The 22,435-nt window shown below is 35.0% G+C and overlaps 2 protein-coding genes across 3 annotated transcripts; one reads left to right on the top strand and one right to left on the bottom strand.

Annotated features, from left to right (window-relative positions):
* Nucleotides 1-5,429: 5,429 nt before the first annotated feature.
* LOC132118555 (anaphase-promoting complex subunit 10-like) lies at nucleotides 5,430-8,590 on the bottom strand. The gene is made up of 5 exons (XM_059528478.1): nucleotides 8,435-8,590; nucleotides 7,830-7,949; nucleotides 7,672-7,762; nucleotides 6,911-7,031; nucleotides 5,430-5,816 (listed from the first exon to the last, which is right to left on the bottom strand). The coding sequence occupies exons 2-5, from the start codon at nucleotides 7,942-7,944 to the stop codon at nucleotides 5,586-5,588; spliced, it is 558 nt and encodes a 185-aa protein (XP_059384461.1). The 5' UTR covers nucleotides 7,945-7,949; nucleotides 8,435-8,590; the 3' UTR covers nucleotides 5,430-5,585.
* Nucleotides 8,591-8,611: 21 nt separating this feature from the next.
* LOC132118554 (ATP-binding cassette sub-family E member 1-like) lies at nucleotides 8,612-22,368 on the top strand. Of its 2 annotated transcripts, none has more exons than XM_059528476.1 (18): nucleotides 8,612-8,758; nucleotides 13,224-13,378; nucleotides 13,458-13,543; nucleotides 14,528-14,625; nucleotides 14,702-14,819; nucleotides 14,950-15,087; nucleotides 15,165-15,234; nucleotides 15,336-15,432; nucleotides 16,506-16,595; nucleotides 16,668-16,789; nucleotides 17,708-17,929; nucleotides 18,011-18,070; nucleotides 19,308-19,366; nucleotides 19,440-19,550; nucleotides 20,209-20,351; nucleotides 20,442-20,564; nucleotides 20,707-20,818; nucleotides 21,765-22,368. In XM_059528476.1, exons 2-18 carry the CDS (start codon nucleotides 13,276-13,278, stop codon nucleotides 21,810-21,812), a joined length of 1,800 nt encoding a protein of 599 aa, XP_059384459.1. In that variant the 5' UTR covers nucleotides 8,612-8,758; nucleotides 13,224-13,275; the 3' UTR covers nucleotides 21,813-22,368. The 2 variants fall into 2 exon arrangements, with proteins under 2 accessions (XP_059384459.1, XP_059384460.1); XM_059528477.1 differs by lacking the exon at nucleotides 8,612-8,758 and adding an exon at nucleotides 12,777-12,964.
* Nucleotides 22,369-22,435: the final 67 nt, after the last annotated feature.

Here is a 22,435-nt window from a genome sequence, read left to right as displayed (position 1 = left end):
TACAAACATGCTGCTGTTACACACAAATTCATTAAAATAGGAGAGAGAGAGAGAGAGAGAGAGAGAGAGAGATTTGGCTGCTGTGGTAAGTCTTTGTTCAGAAAGCAAGACACACGCTGAATCTCACACACACTCACACTTTAACCGCTCAGATCTCCGCGCTGCAAGCCCTTCACACAGATCGCCATTTCCTCACCTTCCTAAAACATCTTGTGTTTTAGCTACTACAGTATGCATTTAAAATTATCAATTTTTTTGCAACAAAACTGTCTTTTTAATATTTATAGTGGGTTTTTTTTTGTACATATTGGATTAAAAGTATAATGTAAAATGTCTTTGAACTGTTTCTTCTGCGCATCTAGGCTGCATTTATTTGATCATGATGATATAAAAACACACGTTGTGAAATATTATTACAGTTTAAATAACAGTATTCTATGTGAGTCTTTTCTGATTTATTGTTGTGATAAGCTGAATTTTCAGCATCATTACTCCAGTGTTAATTCAGCATCAAGAAATTGATACTTTTATTAAGCAAGGACACATTTAATTGATCAAAAGTGGAAAAAAATGCATCACTGTTTCCACAAAAATATTGTGCAGCACAACTGTTTTCATCATTGATAATAATCAGAAATGTTTCTTGAGCAACAAATCATCATATTAGAATGATTTCTGAACATCATGTGACACTGAAGACTGGAGTAATGATGCTGAAAATACAGCTGTGTATCACAGAAATAAATTACAGTTTACAATATATTCACATAGAAAACAGTTATTTTAAAATAATAATAATATTTCACAATTTTCCAGTTTTTCCTGTATTTTTAATCAAATAAATGAAGCCTCTGTGAGTAGAAGAGACTTCCTAAAACTCTTAATTTTTCTAAACTTTGGACCATAGCATAAATGTGGGTACATCAGTTTAATGTCAGGAAGCTAAAAGCAAGTCATTTTTGAAGCTTCAATAAATAAAAGAACCTTTTCAAACTGGGAAAATATTGTAGCTATAAATATTGAAACTATAATAGAAAAAATTGATTATGTCAATATGAGCCCTTCAAACCACTATCTAGAACCTAAATCGAAAGTCTTAAAGAGACAACAGCCTCCATTGCCCAGAAGCACCGAACAGATCATTAAAAATCCTCCAACCTTTTTTTTCTGGAGTAGTATGGTGCTTCACGTTGAGTGTGGAGCTCTCTGGACGTGCTGTTGAGGAGATCGCTCTGCTGGTGCTTCCATTAACCCTTTGAGATTCAGTGACAGAATGGTTTCTAATGCTCTCAGTCGTAATATTGAAATAATTTGGCTGATTTCTCCCTGAGCCAAATTCTAACTCGCTCGAGCCATTCCCAACTGTTATAGATTTAGCTGTCATCACAGTAGTGTTAGAGTCAGATATGTTTGATACTGCATTAGTGGGCATCCCTGAAGGAGATGGTGATGGCGTGGAGAACATCCCATAATCACACAAGAGAAGAGCAACTGAAAATATAATAAAACAGGGCAGAGCATTAACAACAAAAGAAAGAGTATGCATTAAAGGGGTCATATGATGACGATTAAAATGTTTCCTTTCTCTTTGGAGTGTTACAAGCTCTTGGTGCATAAAAAAGATCTGTAAAGTTGCAAAGACTAAAGTCTCAAATCCAAAGAGATATTCTGCCACGCCCCCTAAAACTCCTTGTTTAAACACACCCCCACATATCTACATCACTATGTGGAAATATTTGCATAATGCTGCCAAGCAAAAGCACTATGCAGGGCATAGAGGACCTACAATAATGTACAGTATTTTTTATAAATATATTTTTGTAACATAAAAGCACCAAATACACATATACACCAAAATACACAAAATAATGATACTTAAAAAAGCATCATATGATCCCTTTAATGCCTTACTTTGCATAAGCATACAAACCTACGGAGCCCCGCACATGACACGCAGAAAAAAAATAGGCTAAATCATGTGCACGATTTACTAATTCGTTCCCTCAATGTACTAAAACGTGCACACGATTACTATTGCGTTCCCTCAGTTTATAAATTGTGCGCACAACTTACTTATTCATTCAGTAAGAATTGGACTTTAAAATAAAGTATGCCTATATATGTATTAAATTCAGCATTTATGACATTTCAACAAGCGTGAGGAACAATAAAAACAGACACAAATGATAGGCGAATAAGATTATAGAGCTATAAAATGAATGCAAATATCATCCAATAGAATTTGATGAAAAATCGTTCATATTGAATTCATATCTCACATATCTGCCTCCAGATTGCAAATATGAGCACATTGTCGAGATCTTGAAGAGATGTGATTTTATTTCCCCTCAAGAGAAAATGCTTGAGCAGCGTTTACTCTTTATTTAATCTCATTGCTATCAAGGGCAAACAACTGGTTTTAAAGAGATCTCAGTTTTTATGGAAAAAGACAGTCACAGTATGGATAGGAAGATATTTAAAAAAAAATTGAAATGCACAAAGTCAATAAATACAACAAACAAAAAAAATGTTATTGTATTTTTCTATCTTACAGATTTAAAGTTTTCATAGACGCTGTTTTTTTGTTTGTTTTTCCAGATTTGAATTTTCAGACAGGATAAATATTGTTTAATATTAGTTCACACAAGCTTTGCTCAAAATCTAGTCCAAAAAAAAAACAACTTTTGCAACATCTGGTAAAATAATGTAAAGTAGCTCACCAAATAAGTGTGGAACACAGTAAGTGCGCATCTTTAAGTCCGGTCTGCTTTGGTTGATAGTAACCGTCCAGCTCCACCTAAACTGAGTTTTCTGTTCTCTGACACTTCGTCATCATCGCCTTTGAATCATGCAAACCACAGCAAGGCCTAAACAGGATGCCTGCAGCACAGCGACACACATGCAAACATGCACCTTTTCTAACCATTCATAGGAAGTTCAAGTAGAACTACAAGCACGAAATGCAAGACGTGACATCTATATTAGACTATAAAAACTATACCTTTGAGCCAAATGTCAACATTTTTGAATGCATGCTTAAATTATTGTGGGCTACAACAAACAGACAGTAGTTTTTTTCTATAGTTTTAAAATATGGCATGCCAATATAGTTGCATAACAGGCATGATTAGATTTATAATTAAATCACTAATACAAAGAAACAAAACATTTTGTAAAATTTACCTGTGTTTCATTTACATGGATTATTTTGCAAAAGCTCAAATCAGTGGAATGCATGCTGAAATCAAAGTAGGTTAGTTGTTTTTTTAAACTTGTAGTGTACATTAATCTTACTAAACAGCGACCCCTGGTGGATAACTGTGTTCTGATCAGGGCCGTATTCACAAACCATTTTATCTTACCACTAAGAGGTCTCCTAAATAGCATTAAAAGTTTTTATCTTTAAGAGAGACAAACTTGTACTAAGGAATAGTGTGAAGTCTTAAGCTAAGAGTGAGTGGGCGGTGTTTATCTCGTTGGTACGGATGACGTCAGTAAGCTTATTAACTATGCACACAGTGATTGGCTGATAAGGAGGGGTCTCTGTCAGAGATTTAAACACGGAAATATTGTAGATATTATAAATATTGTATTCAAGGATGAGCATGAAGTTTGCAATTACTCAAAAGTCTGGTTGACTTGACAAGTGAATCCCAACTAAAAAAACAACAACAAATAGGCAATGAAACAATGCAAAAAATAAAATAAAAATGCAGCAAAGGTATAGATAATAAAAAAATGGCACTGCATGTGTAAAACAAACAGATTGAAGATACAAATCTTAAACAAAGCTGAATTTTGTGCTTCTCTATCAAAACGTCTGGATGTTTAAATGTGAACTACAAGTACTAAAAGCAAGAGGTGCATTATAAATCCTGCACTTTTGGTCAAAAATGTAATTCATCATCATTATACATTATGTTAATCTGAGAACTTGTTTAAACATGCTTGTCGATACTTACACGCGAATAAGTATCTCAAACTACACTTTTTCATGCATGTTTGAATGTTAAAATGTTAGCTACAAGTACTACATCTTACATTATAAATCCTAGACTTTTAATCCAAAAGTGTTATTTCATTAATAATGACAGTATGGTTAGATATCCATTTCTTACCGGCTTGAACTGTTTGAATGTTTACATGTAAACTACAAGTAGCACATCTTACATTATAACTCCTACACTTTGAACCCAGCAATGGTTTTCAAGTACTAATCCCAATAAAGGAGATCTATATACCTTACCTAATACAGTCTTTATATGCTTGTCGATATATTTACATGCAAATAATTGTCTCAAGCTACACTTTTTCATGCATGTTTGAATGTTAAAATGTTAGCTACAAGTACTACATCTTACATTATAAATCCTAGACTTTGAACCCTATAATGCTATTCAATTACTAATCCTAATAAAAGGAGATCTATATTCCTTACCCAATTGTCTTTATATGCTTGTCGATATTTATGCACTTCTAAGGGTCTCAGACTAAACTTTTGAATGCATATTTGAATGTTCTGGATACAAGAAGTGCCATATTGAGCAACATAGAATTGAATCGTAAAATTTGTCCAAACACAGTCCTAAGTCTTGTTATAAATTCTACACTTTTAACTCAAAATATTATTTTATTACATTTATTCATTTAGCTGACGCTTTTATCCAAAACGACTTACAATTGCTATATATCAGAGGTCGCACTCCTCTGGAGCAACTAGGGGTTAAGTGTCTTGCTCAGGGACACATTGGTGTCTCACAGTGGATTCGAACCCGGGTCTCTCACACCACAGGCATGTGTCTTATCCACTGTGCCAACACCACCCCACATTATTAATAACGTATTAATAATGATAGTAAAACTATACCTCTATTCCTTGCCTTATAGATTTGCTTGAATGTTTAAATGTGAACTACAAGTACTACATCTTAACATTATACATCACAACACTTTGAACCCAAAAAATGTTATTCAGTTATCCTAAGGATAATAAATGCAGATGGATGTTCTTACCTTACAGATCATCTAATTATGCTTGTTGATATTTCGATGCTAATAATTGTCAACCTAAAATTTTAAATGCTTAAATATGAACTACAATCACTAAAAGCAAGACTTGACATATTGTACATTATAAATCCTACACTTTTAAACCAAATATGCTATACTAATGATAATAGAAGCAGATCTCTATTTCTCACCTGGCTGAATATATTTGGATGATTAAATAATATTTATGTCTGTATGGCATTAAGCTCACAAACTTGTTATTCCTCAAAAGGGCTATTTGTAGCAACCTGATAAAAACCTGTCCATGTTTCCGCAAAGCTGTGTAGAATAGCGTGCAATTGAGCGATTTGTCAACACAACTGAATAAAGTAAGCTAAACCGATCCATCCTGCTGTAATAAAGCATCAAGAGACAAATGATTTGTTAATTTCAACAAAAACAACATTTATTTCCTGTAGATTTGCATTTACATAAACTGAACTTCGAACTGTTCTCTTTACAAAACACATTTAAAAACATCTGAAAGCTTTTAATTCTAGAACAGTCTTACGAGAAGGCAAAAATGAAAGCTGGGGTCATCTGATGGTGCGGTACATCATGAAGTCTACAGTGGTGCATCGTGGGAATTTGCCGATGGAGCTCTCCTCCACAGGCGTGTAGACTTTGATCTGCCGCATGTGTGTGTCCCGTCCGTTCTGGTGGTTGGCCAACACGGCGATCTGGATCATGAAGGTCCTGATGGGATTGTTCACCAGATCCAACAAAGGGATGTGAATCCAGCCGCTCGGCTCCACCATCTCCAGCTGCTGCTCTCACACACACAAACAACGCTCATGTCACCATGAAAGGATTTAATTTGTGAAAACGCATATTCTGCTTATTATATGATTTCTTAACAAATGAATCAGTAAATTGACATTTAGTATTAGCAACAACATTTGTGTCCCTGGAGCACAAAACCAGTCTTAAGTGTCAATGTTTTAAAATTCGATTTCTACATCATCTGAAAGCTGAATAAATAAGTTTTTCCATTGATGTCTGGTTTGTTAGGAGGACAATATTTGTCTGAGATACAACTATCTGAAAATCTGGAATCTGAGGGAGCAAAAAAATCTAAATATTGAGAAAATCATCTTTAAAGATGTCCAAATAAATTCTTAGCAATGCATATTAGTAATCAAAAATGAAGTTTTGATATATTTACTGTAGGAAATGTACTTAATATCTTCATGGAACATGATTTTTAATTAATATCCTAATGATTTTTGGCATGAAAGAAAAATGTATCATTTTGACCCTTACAATTTATTTATTTATTTTTGCCTATTTCAACAACTATAACCCCAGTGACTTAAGACTGCTTTGTGGTCCAAGTCACATTTAAAAAAAATATTTCAGTCACAAAAATTAAAAAATTTAATAAGTTAAATATTTTAGTGTACTATAAAAACTATAAATATATTCCAAAAATAAGCCTACATGATTTTTTCTTGAAATTATAATAATTTTCCACTTTTTTAAGACTTAAGAAAAAAAACAATTTTTTATATAAATATATATATACACACAGAATAAGAAGTGCTAATTTCTGAATCTATTAGTTTTAGTTTTTTAAAATGTCTATTGTTTTAATAATCTTATTTCAATTATAATCTTAGTACAATCTAAATAAAATTAAACGAGAATTATTTTTTTATATTTATTTTATTTACATATTTTTGATGGTTCTAGATAATAAAATATGATATAAAATATTATATATATATATATATATATATATATATATATATATATATATATATATATATATAAAATACATTACATAAAAATAATGGACCATGAAATGTCACAAACGACCAATCAGCATCAAGTATTTGAGTTCATAGGTCATGACTCTTACCCGGATCTCCTGCAGGTTGTGGAAGTTATTTCCAACTCTGACCGAGATCTTGCTGGGAGTGTAGCTCTCATCCGATTTATAATCGGCATAAATACACAGCATTTTAACCATTGTTTTCCTCCTAACAGGACACAACAGAGACAAAACATTGTCTGATTCAAATACATTTACATTTAGTCATTTAGTATATGCTTTTAAAACAAGTCTTAAGTGTCAATTTTTAGAAATTGATGAATAAACTGAATAAATAAGCTTTCCACTGATGTACGGTTTGTCATGATAGAGCAATATTTGTCAGAGATACGACTATTTGCAAATCTGGAATCTGAAGGTGCAAAAAAAATCAAAATATTGATAAAGTCATCTTTAAAGTTGTCCAAATTAATTCTTAGCAATGCATATTACTAATCAAAAATTAAATTTAGATATATTTACGGTAGGAAATTTACAATATATCTTAACGGAACATGATCTTTACTTAATATCCTAATGATTTTTGGCATAAAAGAAAAATCTATAATTTTGACCCATTCAATGTATTTTTTAGCTATTGCTACAAATATACCCCAGAGACATAAGACTGCTTCTGTGCTCCAGGGTCACTTATTATGTATAGATATATGAATTAACATATACTATATATATTTTGTAACTGATCCAAAAAACATGATCAGAATGTCTCAGTACTGTCAGATCCCTGACCAGTGTATGGGTGTATTAGTGGGTCAGTCAGCTCATAGAGGGGCTCATGGTGTCTCTACCTGAACTGAATGTTCACTAGATGTGGCTGAGAGCCGTCGGACTGCCAGTACGTCTCCAGATTATCGTCCCTCAGCTGGTCGACTCCGAACCCTTCACACAGAAACCGAACTAATGAATGAATACACTGATCAAAAACAGAGATTAATAAGACACACACCTGGCTTGCATGAGGAAAGCGACCACACGGCTTGTGATCCGATCTCTCGGACGGTCCCTGTGCGCTCCAGCTGCTTGGGATCTGCTCCCGGGGGGGTCTTAGTGGCCGTTGCCATGGTTACTGAGGAGTGGAAATGAAGACAGACACAAGGGATGGAATTAAACCACACCCACAGACAGTTTACATATACATTTTACATAAATGTAGAACTTTCACTTAGAGAAATATGAATGAATGAATACAAAACACTAAAACTATGGTATTTATTTTTGAGATACATTTTTAAAATGTTATTTTACACACAAACACGTATATGTGTGTGCATGTGTATGTGTGTGCATGTGTATATATATATATATATAAAAGCAAATGAAAAGCATATTAATTGCAAGAAAAGCTTCAACTTCAACGTTTCAGATAACTATTGTAAAAAATAAAATGTTAAAATAAGAGTGCAATAATTTCACACTGGCATGACAAATATATTCGACCAAATAATAAACACGTTTAAATGTAAACTGGGCTAGAAAATTTTATTTTACAAACGCACAAGCAGCAAACCGTGCCTTTTATCTTTAAAGCAAAACAAAGCCGCAGTCACTCACCGGCACTCACTGAAAAACACTCACACAGCAGTGTCTTCTTCCTTCAGTTTCCACAACTAACATAAACTAAGGATAATTTTCTCAAAAAGGATAAAATATGGTCGTGGACACCCAAAAGCTGTTTGCATTTGCCCGGCATTGGCGCGCTCTGAATACGTCGTCAGGTTTTCGATCGCGTCGCGTCCCTTCTGCGTCACGCGTTCTGGCGCCATCTCTGCGGTGTGCGCCGGAGCAGCACGCGCTGCTCGTCTCTTGTCTTCACACCGAAAGAAGACACTCTCCGCTTATTAACGCGTTATACTGCGCTGTTACCATCAGCGGGAGGTGAGCGGTGTTTTATTGGTGTATTATAACAATTAAACAGACGCTGATAGGTATTTTGACAGACATTAAGCGCATCGTCGTCGCCATGCGCGCAAGGCCTTTTCTGTTTCCATTTAAATGCCCCCGGTTTCCACTAACATCAAACGAACGTCATTCTTAAACGAAGTGTTTTATAACCAAGCAGATGTTTGAAAGATCGATTGAAATAATGTTTTGGTTTTGGAGTGAAATTTATGTGGGAAGGTCCCTGAGGTAAATACTTGCGTCATCGTTATTCCCTCAGGCGCGCGCGTTTGAGTCACGACTTGCGCGCGCGCGCACCTGTTCCACGTGTTCGATATAATTAAATCTTTCAATCTGGATATTTTAACTGTTGCTATTATTTCCACAGTGTTAAAACAATGGTTGTCTGTTAGGGAGTGGTCTGATCCAATTGTTTCAGAATCTGTGGTTTATTGATTATTAAAGTGGTCTGGCGACTGAAAGGTTGCAGGTTCGAATCTCATTTAAAGGTCTGTGGACTATCACTGTTTCTTGAGTGCTTGATTAAGACAGTTAAAAACTCTGTTCAGATAACAGCTGTTTCCATTATATCTGGTCGTTTGAATGAGTCCATGTCTGTAAACGAGTGATACGCTGATTTTAATGGACGTTGTCGGTGTTGCTAGGTTGTCCAGAATAGTTGCTAGGTGGTTTCTTACAGGCTCAAGTGGAAAAAGTCCACCCTTTTTGAGACTGGATTGCTCTGTATTGCATTATTAGTAGCACTGTATTATATTGAAGAAAAATGTGGCATGCAGTGATTTGTTATAATAATGCAAAATGTGATGCAATAATGCTTCAAGTGTGTAAAATTATATTTAAACGCTAAAAATGTTTTTTTTTTTGCACTATATTATAATTTGTACATTTTGTCATACGTAGATAATTTCATTATATCATGAAAGTCTGATTATTAGCTTGTGGGACGTGTTATTTTATCATTCATCTTTTTTTTATGATTAGTAAGACTGCATGATATTAAAGAAATATGCAGTTTGTTAATGCAATACAATAATGCTTTAAATGTGTTTAATTATATATAAATGTAATTAAAAACGTAATGATATAACCTTAATCCATTTCTTGTTTTTTTGGCAGTGAATCTTGGACAGCATGACTTAAAACTCTGACTTTCCAATTGATTTAAACTATTACTAATCTGTTAAATTTATTACAATTATTTAGCTGATGCAAGCAGTTGTGATATGCATACTGCAGTTTGTATATTTGCTAGATTTGAGGATGTAATGCATTCCTAATTATTAGTTTGTCTTCGGGGACGTTCACATGTCGTGCCTAAAACGTGCCTTTTAAAACCCTTGCTGTAACTCTGCTACAAGATTTATCAACGAAGAAAAGTAAAAAAAACGCTGCAGTGTTTGGGTGCACTCCATTCTTCAAAAACCAGCTGATACAGGAGCTCTGTCTGGACAACATGAGGTTTTAAAGCCTATTTCAGAGTGGACAAGGACCTGATTAATTATATTTTAAGAAAAATTAGCCTAGGCATCAGCAAACAGAGCTTCTGTCATTCTCTCCTGCGCAACGGATCTAAGGTAATTATCGACTCTTTTTACTGAAGTGGTCTTAAAACAAATAACAGAAACACATACACACGTTCATGTATAGAATACGGAGCAATTCTTAAACAATGATTGATTTAACAAGGAATTAGTTGTGAGCATTAAAATATTTTATATATAAATAACATCATTATTGTGGTCTTTAATATATATGTCACACACACTAAATATATAAATGTACATTTCTTACAGGCATCTTGCAACTGGGGATTCTTTTAAGACCATCGCCTTCAGTTATCACGTGGGTCACTTTACAGTTGCAGGCATCATATGACATGTGTGAAGCCATTCTTGTGGAGGAATATAAGAATATATCACCCAACAGGGAACGCTAGCGAGGAATCGCAGCTGATTTCCAGTGGATGTGAAATTTCCTTGACTGTTTTGGGGCAGTAGATGGCAAGCACATAGTGATCCAGGTCCCTGCCTCCAGCTTTAACTACAAAGGCTCCTTCTCAGTTGTTCTCCTTGCTGTTATTGATGCTAGGAGTGACCCCAGAAATGGCAGAGAAAGCCATTAAGGCTTCTTGCATCCTCCACAAGCTTCTGAGGGTAGATCAGGCCGAGGACCATCCACAAGCACCATCATCAGACCCTGACTCCAGTGCAATGGGAAATCTCCACAGATGAGCAGCAACAACTCTTATTGAATAACCAAAGAATAAACGAATCTGTAACATACTGCTTAATAAACTAAATCTTTGCATTTTAATACAACTTGCCTCATTGCCTTATTTTTGTATTTTAAATCATTGATCAGTTCAGTTGTTTTAGAAACATTCAAATGTGTTAATCAACATTGTAGTTGTTAATTAAAAAGTAAAAAAAAAAAAAAAAAAATATATATATATATATATATATATATATATATATATATATATATATATATATATACAGTACAGACCAAAAGTTTGGACACACCTTCTCATTCAAAGAGTTTTCTTTATTTTCATGACTATGAAAATTGTAGATTCACACTGAAGGCATCAAAACTATGAATTAACACATGTGGAATTATATACATAACAAAAAAGTGTGAAACAACTGAAAATATGTCATATTGTAGGTTCTTCAAAGTAGCCACCTTTTGCTTTGATTACTGCTTTGCACACTCTTGGCTTTCTCTTGATGAGCTTCAAGAGGTAGTCACCTGAAATGGTCTTCCAACAGTCTTGAAGGAGTTCCCCGAGAGATGCTTAGCACTTGTTGGCCCTTTTGCCTTCTGTCTGTGGTCCAGCTCACCCCTAAACCATCTCGATTGGGTTCAGGTCCGGTGACTGTGGAGGCCAGGTCATCTGGAGCAGCACCCCATCACTCTCCTTCTTGCTCAAATAGCCCTCGATGCCTTCAGTGTGACTCTACAATTTTCATAGTCATGAAAATAAAGAAAACTCTTTGAATGAGAAGGTGTGTCCAAACTTTTGGTCTGTACTGTATATATATATATATATATATATATATATATATATATATATATCAGAATAATAATTAGACTAAAGGTATGAGCTAGACCAGTGGTTTTCAAACTGGGGTACTGGGAACTAAATTCTGAGTTTTGGCATTAATTTAATTCTACCCCAACTTACATGTGCATTAAAACCGAACATGTATTCCTGAAAAAAGCAAAATACCGCTTCTAATGTAAAAACAGGAAAATGGGAGTGAAGTAAACGGTCAGATAAATGATATCCAATCCACTTACCTCATCTTTTGCGGTCAAAACTGACTGCATCCACACACACAAGCAGCATGCATGTGATGCAAAGCCTGCTACTGTTCAATGCATCTTTAAAATAGATCTTCACTTAACAGCATGAAGAGCAAATTTTGATACGGACTGAGATCCATTTAAACTCTTAGATACAGACACACTCAGTGCGTGTTATTGTTTGCATGTTTATTAAGATACGACTCAAGAATGCAAATTTCCCTGAATATCCAAACGATGGCAGATGTGCCATTCATTTTTACAACACTTCAATCAAAAAAAAGGAAGTGTTAAGTGAACAAATTTTACATTTTACACAGAATATTGTCATTTTTGTTCTATTTTACAATAAAATAATAGTGCCAACGAATTCGAAAGTGCAACTCCAAGTAACATACAGCGGTGCTTCAATAGTGAACCAAATCTTGTGGAGAGTCAGTGATTAATTAACCCATTCATAACTAGGCCTGCAGCATTTTGCTTCGTTACTAAATGAATGAATGACACAATGCCTGACTCATTAAGACAGCGACTTATTTTTAAATCTATAAGTATCGCTTTGATTTGCCATCATTAATTGCTTGATTTATAATATCAATAATACACCTAATAAATTGTCAAGAATATTACATAAAAGTGACATATTAATTAGTAAGGATATGTTCAAACAAAACTTCATGAGTTCATCATAGTCTTGAGGTTCACTTAGAAAGCTCTTCTGGAGTTCAGAGAGGTCTGGCTCTGTCCTTCTCTTCCTCTTTCCCATTGAGGGACATCTAGAGACCGGCGTGACTCTGACAGGTGTAGACTGGATGTTTGCTGATGCTGCTGGTCGATGCCAGGGGCTCTGGCTCTACAGGAAGTAGGGTCAAGGTAATGAGGCCCTAATATTGATGAAAAAAGTAATGCATTTAGGAACAGCTAGCATAACTGATACACCAGCTAATAAACATCCATGTATAAACAGTATCATGCTTACCAGTTATTCCATTGCCTGTGTGTCTCCATGCATCGTTCCTCTTATTGGAGTCAAAATAATCACAAGACATAAATATCAGGAAATCCCTGGACTGCAATGATACGCTGCTTATATGTGAATGGCCCCTAATTCTTAATCTCTCTCTTATTCTAGTGAGGTCTAGACCTCCTCTGTTCCTGTAGATCTGTGTCATCAAACCAGCCAAATGGCCGACAAAAACACCAGAATCGCTATCGTGAACCATGACAAGTGCAAGCCCAAGAAATGTCGTCAGGAGTGCAAGAAGAGCTGTCCGGTGGTGCGCATGGGTAAGGATCGCCCGCTGCGTTCGCCCAGTTTCAGTGTCGGTGCAGGTTTTGGGGATCATTCCTGTGTGTCTTTTCGCAGGTAAGCTGTGCATCGAGGTCACGCCTCAGAGTAAAATCGTCTGGATCTCAGAGTCTCTCTGCATCGGATGTGGAATCTGTATCAAGGTAATTCGTCCTGATTCTGTCTGTTCAGTGCATGTTCAGATTCATTTATGTATTCAACTAAATGCAAATGTTTGTTTTGCACAAAACTGCACTTGTAATTACTACTGTAGTGCACTAAAGATTTGGCAGCAAAATGCAATGATAGACATCGTATTTCTCTCTCTTTCTTCAGTCAGTTCACTTTCATCTTGAAAAGCTAGTAATTTAACACTATACAGAGTTACATGTGATGCACACATTTTTAAGGTCTCTAAATGCTTAACATGATCAAATCTTTACTGAAAAACAAAATGCACACAATCTACTCCACGCCTTCTGTCATCTAATTGATAGTTTAGAGCTCTTTTAGTGTAACTGTTTTAGCTCGAGCTTCACGTGTCAAATCTTTCCTGATTGTGATCAAGTAAAGGTCAGTAAGGTCAGTGATATCTCCAGATGAACTCTTACTGGACTGAAGCAGCTCAGCTTTACTTGATTCTCCATCAATCATGTTTTAGAGTCTCAAATCTGATCCTCAGGATCTTTTGAGGAGCGTTTTTTTCCAGAAGCTTTACTTTCACTGTTCCTCAGCGGAGGAATGATCTTCACAAGCCTCCAGAACATCTCACATCTTCTGAGGAGCCTTGATTTCTGCAGCTCTCAGTCACTGTGTTATATGTACGGATCATTTACATCTCATCTCATTACTGGAGATATAGAGCACAGACTCATATTTACATCAGTTTATATCAGAGTCTGCTCTATTGTTAGACAGATCTCACTGATTAACATTATAAGCGTCAGAATTTTCTCAGACTTTTTTGCCAAATTGCATATTTCTGCTCAGTTTGGGCCTTAAAATAAAACTTTATAGAACTATAAATGAGCCATAAAAGCCTTGATGGATCAAATATAACATATGCTATTAATTTTAAGTCTCTAAACTGACTTATTTCCATAACATTTTCATAGTTTATCATAATTTAATTATTCTCTTTCATTAAGAAATGCCCATTTGGCGCTCTGTCGATCGTGAACCTGCCAAGCAACCTGGAGAAGGAAACCACACACAGATACTGTGCCAACTCCTTCAAGCTCCACAGGTATAAACTGAGTCTTCAGCACAGTAGTCATGCTTCAGTGTGTTGTGGAGTTGATCTGAGTGTGTGTGTTGGTCAGGTTGCCCATCCCTCGTCCAGGTGAGGTGCTGGGGCTCGTGGGTACTAACGGCATCGGGAAATCCACGGCCCTCAAAATCCTGGCGGGAAAACAGAAACCAAACCTGGGGAGATTCGATGTGAGTTTCTCTCATCCGCACAAACACACACTTCAAATCTGATTACTCTGAGAAAGCCTTGGAAATAGCCTTGATGCTGGGATGCCGTTAAACAGTGAATACATAAACAAACTAATGCGTGTTTTCCCAGGCTCCTCCTGACTGGCAGGAGATCCTCGCATATTTCCGTGGCTCTGAGCTGCAGAACTATTTCACCAAGATCCTGGAGGACGACCTGAAGGCCATCGTTAAGCCACAGTATGTCGATCAGATCCCCAAAACCGTTAAGGTCAGTATGAACGGCTGCTGATTTGAAGTCATATTCGATTGATTGGTTGTGTTTGTAATTCTCTGTTTGTCCTGCAGGGGTCAGTAGGCTCCATCCTGAGCAGGAAGGACGACACCAAGACAGAAGAACTGGTGTGTGAACAGCTGGGTAAGTAGACATGCACTTCTGTTAGTGCAGGATCATGTTAGAATAATGTAGCTGGTTTTGTTGTGTCTTGTGTCTGATGGTTCTGCGCTGTGATTGGTCAGATCTGTTGCACCTGCGTGAGCGTAATGTTGAGGATCTGTCAGGAGGAGAGCTGCAGAGATTCGCCTGCGCAGTCGTCTGCATTCAGAGAGCTGATATGTGAGTCTTTCAGCATCTGTGTTCGTGCAGTGATGAAGCCCTGAAGCATTCAGTCTTATTTATATATCAGTTATTGTTTTGAATTTGTTTGTTTGTTTTATATTGTTTAGCATTAAAAAAATATTTTTCATTTGACTTATTTCAGTATTTAAGTTTAATCTCAATTTATTCCATCGTAATTATCTGACGTCCTGCAGTGCTATTTTAGAATTATTTATATACTATTATAATATTAGTTTTTTTAGCTTTACATTTTTTATATATATTTTTCATTTTCATTTGATTAATTGTAATAATTTCATGTGCTTTTTTCAGTTTTAGTGCTTCAGTTTGAATTCATTTGATTTCATTAGTGTTATTTTAGTATTGTTTATTAATGTTGATATTTTGAGCTTGTATTTTTTTTGCAATTATCAAATTAATTTTAGTTTCAGTAATTGCACGCTTTTTTGTCATTTTTTTATTTTTAAATATATTTAGCTTTAATTCTTTATTTCAGTTTTAATTAATTTACTATTTAAACTTATTTTAATTCATTGTAATGATGAAATGTTGTTTCAATTTGACAAATTTCAATAATTAAGCATAAACTCAATTTATTTCAATGTAATTATCTAACATCCTGCAGTGTTATTTTATAATTATTTGTACACTATTATAATATAGTATAACTTTTTTATATATATATATTACATTTTTATTTGACTAATTTTAATCATTTAATGTGCTTTTGTCATGTGCTATTTTATGCCAGTTTTATTAATTTTATTAGTAGTATTTATATAATTTGAATACTATCATAATATTTTGATCTTTTACATTATTATAATATTTCATAATATTTTGGTCTTTTACTTGTATAAATTCCATTTAAAATTTCATGTTCTTTTTTTTTTTTTTTTGGTTTTCACAAATATTTATTTACCTTTCATTTTTAACCTTCTGTCAGTTAGTTACGAAGACAGCATTTCTATTTTTCATTGCAAGTTTTTCATCAAGCGTTTAGCTTTAATTCAGTGAATGAGCCCTGTTTAAGAGCTGGACACTGATAGCTCTGTGGCTGTTCTCTCTAGCTTCATGTTCGACGAGCCGTCCAGTTATCTGGATGTGAAGCAGAGACTGAGAGCTGCCATCACCATCCGCTCCCTCATCTCTCCAGACAGGTCTGAAGCTCCTCCGATGCTCACGTAGAGCTGCTAGTTACTCCTCGTTACAGCTCGTGTTCCTCTGTGCAGGTACATCATTGTGGTGGAGCACGACTTGAGTGTGTTGGATTACCTGTCAGACTTCATCTGCTGTCTGTACGGCGTTCCCAGCGCGTACGGTGTGGTGACCAGTCCCTTCAGCGTCCGGGAAGGTACGGCCCTCTCCAAAACCTGCGTGTGATGCTCTGTTTCTACTGGGGTTAAATCAGTAGCACTTCAGACCTGCTCGGACCTTGCATTTAAATTATTTGTGCATTGTTTTTCTTTCCTTGTAGCCTATAGTTTATAGTTTTAGTAGTTCAAAGCGGCTCTGAGGCTGACAGAGACACGCGCTGTTTAATGTGTTTTAGATGTGCTCTAATGCATAACTTACATCTCACAGGTATTTTCTCCATCTGTAACTATTCAAAACCAATGGAAATATTTCCATTTTGCTGTCAGAAGTGCATGAGCTTCTGCTTTAGTGATTCTCCGCCAAACTCAACTCACAAAGCTCAATGAAATGAGCGCAGTAACTCTGACTAAAGTATTAATTTTTGCTGAAATATTTGTAGTTGGACAATAAATGTGACACCTGCAGTATTTTAAACCTATAAGTAAGTGTATTACTATGATAGCACTAACTGTAAAGTGTAATGTGTTCAACAAAATAGACCTTTTACTCAATTAGTCTCAGCTTTTTTTTATTATTTTCATTTTTTTAGTTTAGTAACATTAACTTATGCTTTAAAAATATATAATTTGGGGTGTTTTTTAGATTTCAGTGTTACAACGTAATGCTATTGTAATCCTTTTTTGCACATAATATATGCCAACATGCTTACTTTCACTTTATTTGTTTAATCCAAATACATATAGGCTACACTATACGTCAGATCATCCCAAAAATACAGAGAGATGAATTTTTGCTCATATCGCCCAGCCCTATACAGAAGAGTACAGGAGTTTTAATTCAAGTTTTTTTCGTCTTTTAAATAGCATAAAAAACTAGATAGCAAAAATTAACTAAACAGTGAAACACCCTAAAATGTTATGTGTTTACAATAACATTCTCTCGTTTCCTTTTCCAGGAATCAATATTTTCCTGGACGGCTACGTGCCGACAGAGAACCTGCGCTTCAGGGAGACGTCTCTGGTGTTTAAAGTGGCAGAGACGGCCGCCGAGGAGGAAGTGAAGAAGATGTGTCGCTATCAGTACCCCAACATGAAGAAGAGCATGGGCGAGTTCACGCTCGGCATCACAGAAGGAGAGTTCACCGACTCGGAGATCATGGTCATGCTGGGAGAGAACGGTGAGACACGGCTCTGTGTTCAAGAAGCGCTGCTGAACCTGACTTGATTTATCATCCTCTAAACGAGCTCTGCTCTTTCAGGGACTGGGAAAAGCACGTTCATCAGGATGCTTGCAGGAGGCCTCAAACCAGACGGAGGGGGTAGAAATCAGCACACCACTCCGATTGCTCATTTTAATAAAAAATTCTAAAAGTTATTGAAATTCTAAATCTAATCCGGTTTCATTGAATTGTGATATTCTTTTCTGAGAAAATTGTTATGTTGCTATCCCTGAATACATTTCCAATCAGATTGATACCAATTAAGTTCAAGAATTTAAGAAAAAGGGTTATGGAATTTTGAAATTTGAATTTTTAGTGTGGTTTCTGTTTAAAATATTAATAACTCAATTATGGTATTCACAATGAAAATAGCCAAAGTTGTCGGCATGGTATTAGAAAGATATTTCTTTATATATATAAAAAAGTAATTATTTTAAGTCTTAAGTCTAATTGTAGGTAAAATACACATTTAAAAATAAATACTAAAACTGAAATAAAAGCTAAATAGAAATAAAATAACTTAAAAAATAACTAGGATCGAAGAAAGCGGCGTAGAAAATTTAAGAAAAATAGGTCTTGAAGATTTTAGCATTTTTGTCTTGCTTTAAATATTTTAATGTATTAAATTTTAATAAATAAGTGTATGATATGTATATATATATTTCACTTTAATTTATTATTTCACTTATAATAATTTTGGGATTTCAATTAAATCTTACAGTTAGTTGACAAGGAAACCATTTAAAACAAATGTATTTATTTATAATAAATTAAAATAAATCTTTAATATTTTACTTCAGCTCCATTTGAAATGTAATGCTATTATTTGTTAACTGTTTTCGATTAGTGTTACACCTTTAAAACGTTGGAGAAGTTAAATATTTTGGAAATGTGTATATTTTCAGTCTTTAATGTCTTTTAAGTTTTAGTAATTTTATGTGCTTTTGTCATGTATAAGTCTTAAGTCAATTATAAAACAACTTGTATAAATTAATGTAGGATTGAGGAAAGCGTCCTAAACAAATATTTTTAAGAAAAATAGGTCTTGAAGATTTTAGCATTTTAGCCTTGTTTTAAATGTTTGTATATTTTAATAACTCTGATATGGTTTTCAGCATGACAATAGACATGGCATGAATTTTCTTTCTTTAATCTGCTATTAATGCAAAGAATAATAATTACTAATAGTTATGATTTGTTTCTCTTCTGAGAAGTCAAAATACAGTTTGGGACATTTTTGTATAGATGTATCTCACAAGGATAGCATCTCTCCACACAGACAGGTTAACTGATTGTTCTCTTCTGTGTGTAAGCGAGTGTGTGTTGTGTTTCTCAGGTGAGGTGCCCATCCTGAACGTGAGCTACAAGCCACAGAAGATCAGCCCCAAGTTCAAAGTGAGTTTGAGCTCTGTCACTGCATGTTAATCATCAGTGTGCAGGAGTCGTGATGTTCGGTGTGTGTTTCCAGGGCAGTGTTCGAGCCCTGCTGCACGAGAAGATCAGAGACGCGTACACACACCCTCAGTTCGTCACAGATGTAATGAAGCCCATGCAGATCGAAAGCATCATCGACCAGGACGTGAGTACACCAGAGTTATTCTAGTGTCCTGTACTATTTAGGAGTGGAATGAGTCGCTCGTTTTCTTGATGCATCGCGTTTAGCTTTTAATCGTTTATCACCACATTGCAATGTAATATTCCAAGTAGGAAGTATGTTCATATATGTAAAAAGTCTTTAATATTTTATTTCAGCTCTATTTGAAAACATTTTTGATTAGTGTCACACCTTTAAAACAGTTGGAGAATAGAATATTTTGGAAATGTGTATATTTTCAGTCTTTAATTTAATGTGCAGATTTAGTTATTTTATGTGTTTTTGTAATTTAATATTTTTTTTTATTATTTTATGTTAGAACTTAAACACCCTCAGTACTATTATAGCATTTATCAATATTCTTTTTTATTTATTTATTTATTTATTTTTTTATTTAGCATTCAATTTTTTTCAGTAGTTTTAGAACTTCAAAACCATATAGAATTTTGTGTTTTTGCCATTTTTGGAATTCTTCCATTTGAAATTTCCTATTTAAACTTTTTTTTTTCTTCTTATTTTAGAACTTTTTCTCATTTAAAAATAAGTTTGTGTTTTTATTTTTTTTCTGTAGTTTTTGTTACCATCACTTAAGTACATTACACAGTTTGCTTGATTCTCACGCGCTCACTGATTGTGTCTCTAGGTCCAGAATCTGTCTGGTGGTGAGCTGCAGCGTGTGGCTCTGGCTCTGTGTTTAGGAAAGCCTGCGGATGTGTATCTGATCGACGAGCCGTCAGCGTATCTGGACTCCGAGCAGCGTCTGATGGCTGCCAGGGTCATCAAACGGTAGCATCTACAACACTTTCATGGCTGTTTTCACCGGTTTGATGCACTCAATGCTTATTTCACAGATTCCTTCCTTTATTTGCCATGCAGATTCATCCTTCACGCCAAGAAGACAGCATTTGTGGTGGAGCACGACTTCATCATGGCCACTTATCTGGCAGACCGAGTCATCGTCTTCGATGGGATTCCATCCAGAAACACTAACGCCAATGCGTACGTACTTCATTTACTCTGATAACGTCTGTATTGAATATACAAAAGTTCCCTTAAATGTGCAAATGAAAGTGTTCAGTGTTTCAGATATTCAGTCATAACTCTACGAGCAATGTTCATGCTGAAATGTGTTTCTCATCAGTCCACAGAACCTGCTGGCTGGCATGAATAAGTTTTTAGCGCAGCTGGAGATCACGTTCAGAAGAGACCCAAACAACTTCAGACCAAGAATTAACAAACTCAATTCCATTAAGGTTAACATTCACATTTAAATGACTCTTTACAAATTACACTAGACAGATCGTTTTCTACGGATATCATTTATTAGTATTATTACGATAATGTTTTTATTCAGATTTTGAACTAGTTTTATTTTTATATTGTGTTTTTATTTCAAGTTTTTAGTGGTTTGTTGTGTTTTTGGCGTATTGTTTTTTTTATGTGCATAGTTTTTATTCAACTAAATGAAAATTAGACATTTTGCCTTGGCAACTAGCTGAAATCAAGGAAGTTTAACATTTGTATTATGTATTATTTAAATTTTTTATGGTTTTAGTTTTAGTTAACTACACAAATTCTGCATTTAACCCAAAATTAATTCACTTTTAAGCTGAATTGACATTACAGATTGTATTAAAGCAGCTACACAGTATTATTTCTTACAAACACCAGTAATGTCATTATTCGGCTGGATTCAGTTTAAATTTAGTCTTTTAGCAGACACTTTTATCCAAAGCGACTTAGAAATGGAAGCAATAAAAATCAACAAAAGAGCAATGATATGCAAGTGCTATAACAAGTCTCAGTTAGCTTAAAGTGATAGTTCACCCAAAATTGAAAAAGTTGGGAAAAATGTGGGAACCACCAACTGTTTGATTACCAGCAATCTTCAAATTATCTTTTTTTATGTACAACATACGAAAGCAACTCATACAAAGTTTTTCAACATTGATCTTTGGGTGAACTATCCCTTTAACATTGAAAATCCAGTGTTTTTGGATTGCAGCAATCTTAAAACTCAAGCTTCTTGGCTAGATTGCATTTTGGGCCTTGTAATATAATTTCATACGTCTTTGACTTACAGAAATGCTGTCTTAATAGGCTTTTGACTCGATTGGTCTTGATGTTGTATCAAAGTGTGGCCAGTAGTAGCTTTGTACCTGTTTATTAAAAAAACTGTTATCTGCTTTCTCCTTTAAGGATGTGGAACAAAAGAAGAGTGGAAACTACTTCTTCCTGGATGACTGAAGATTCCATTTCACAGAATTCCAGAAATTTAGCTGCTCAGTATGACATCAGACCAGCAAGCGCTGGCACTGTGAGACTTACATGTTTGACTGAATTACCATCAGAACTTCAAACATATGGCTCTGCTCCTCTCCTCTCCACTCGGCCAATGGTGCGATCCAACAAAGAGACTAGATATATCCTCTGACATAAAGCCAAACTTGTGAGGAGAGGACATTATTTGAAAATAAAACCTGAAGAGATGTATGTGTCTGGGTGAATTATCGTTATCGTTAACAACTGCAGTTCTTTCTCGTCACAAAGTGGTGCGAACCAATTTACACACGCCAAACATGCAACTGTATATTTTTAAATAAAATATTTTAATCATGTGACACGATGTGTTAGATTATATTAAATAATCTCATTATGGAATTCTTGTGAAGATGCAGTTAGAAGCTGTTCAATATTAAAATGCACTAGGACCAGCTACACAAAATCTGTTGTCAGTGATATTGGGTGACGCGTCTGTGCAGTGAAATTGTTTTGGAATAAACTGACTTTAAATGGAAAGTCTGCAACTGAGAAAGATGTTCTTTGGCGTCGAAACTACTTGTATGTTTTCCTTTGAAGACCATATTTGA

Source organism: Carassius carassius, chromosome 37 (genome assembly GCF_963082965.1).
Source record: "Carassius carassius chromosome 37, fCarCar2.1, whole genome shotgun sequence".
Taxonomy (NCBI): domain Eukaryota; kingdom Metazoa; phylum Chordata; class Actinopteri; order Cypriniformes; family Cyprinidae; genus Carassius; species Carassius carassius.
Note: the sequence above shows the minus strand (reverse complement) of the source record. Positions and strands in the feature narration are given on the sequence as shown.

What these genes read in the sequence shown, in the direction of transcription:
- LOC132118555 (XM_059528478.1), bottom strand. Translation starts at nt 7,944, where the DNA reads ATGGCAACGGCCACTAAGACCCCCCCGGGAGCAGATCCCAAGCAGCTG. An exon ending in CTAGTGAACATTCAGTTCAG is followed by an intron (nt 7,032 to 7,671) that starts GTAGAGACACCA and finishes GTGTCCTGTTAG; the next exon opens with GAGGAAAACAATGGTTAAAA. An exon ending in ACAACCTGCAGGAGATCCGG is followed by an intron (nt 5,817 to 6,910) that starts GTAAGAGTCATG and finishes GTGTGAGAGCAG; the next exon opens with CAGCTGGAGATGGTGGAGCC.
- LOC132118554 (XM_059528476.1), top strand. Translation starts at nt 13,276, where the DNA reads ATGGCCGACAAAAACACCAGAATCGCTATCGTGAACCATGACAAGTGC. An exon ending in ACTGGTGTGTGAACAGCTGG is followed by an intron (nt 15,235 to 15,335) that starts GTAAGTAGACAT and finishes GTGATTGGTCAG; the next exon opens with ATCTGTTGCACCTGCGTGAG. An exon ending in TCCCTTCAGCGTCCGGGAAG is followed by an intron (nt 16,790 to 17,707) that starts GTACGGCCCTCT and finishes TTCCTTTTCCAG; the next exon opens with GAATCAATATTTTCCTGGAC.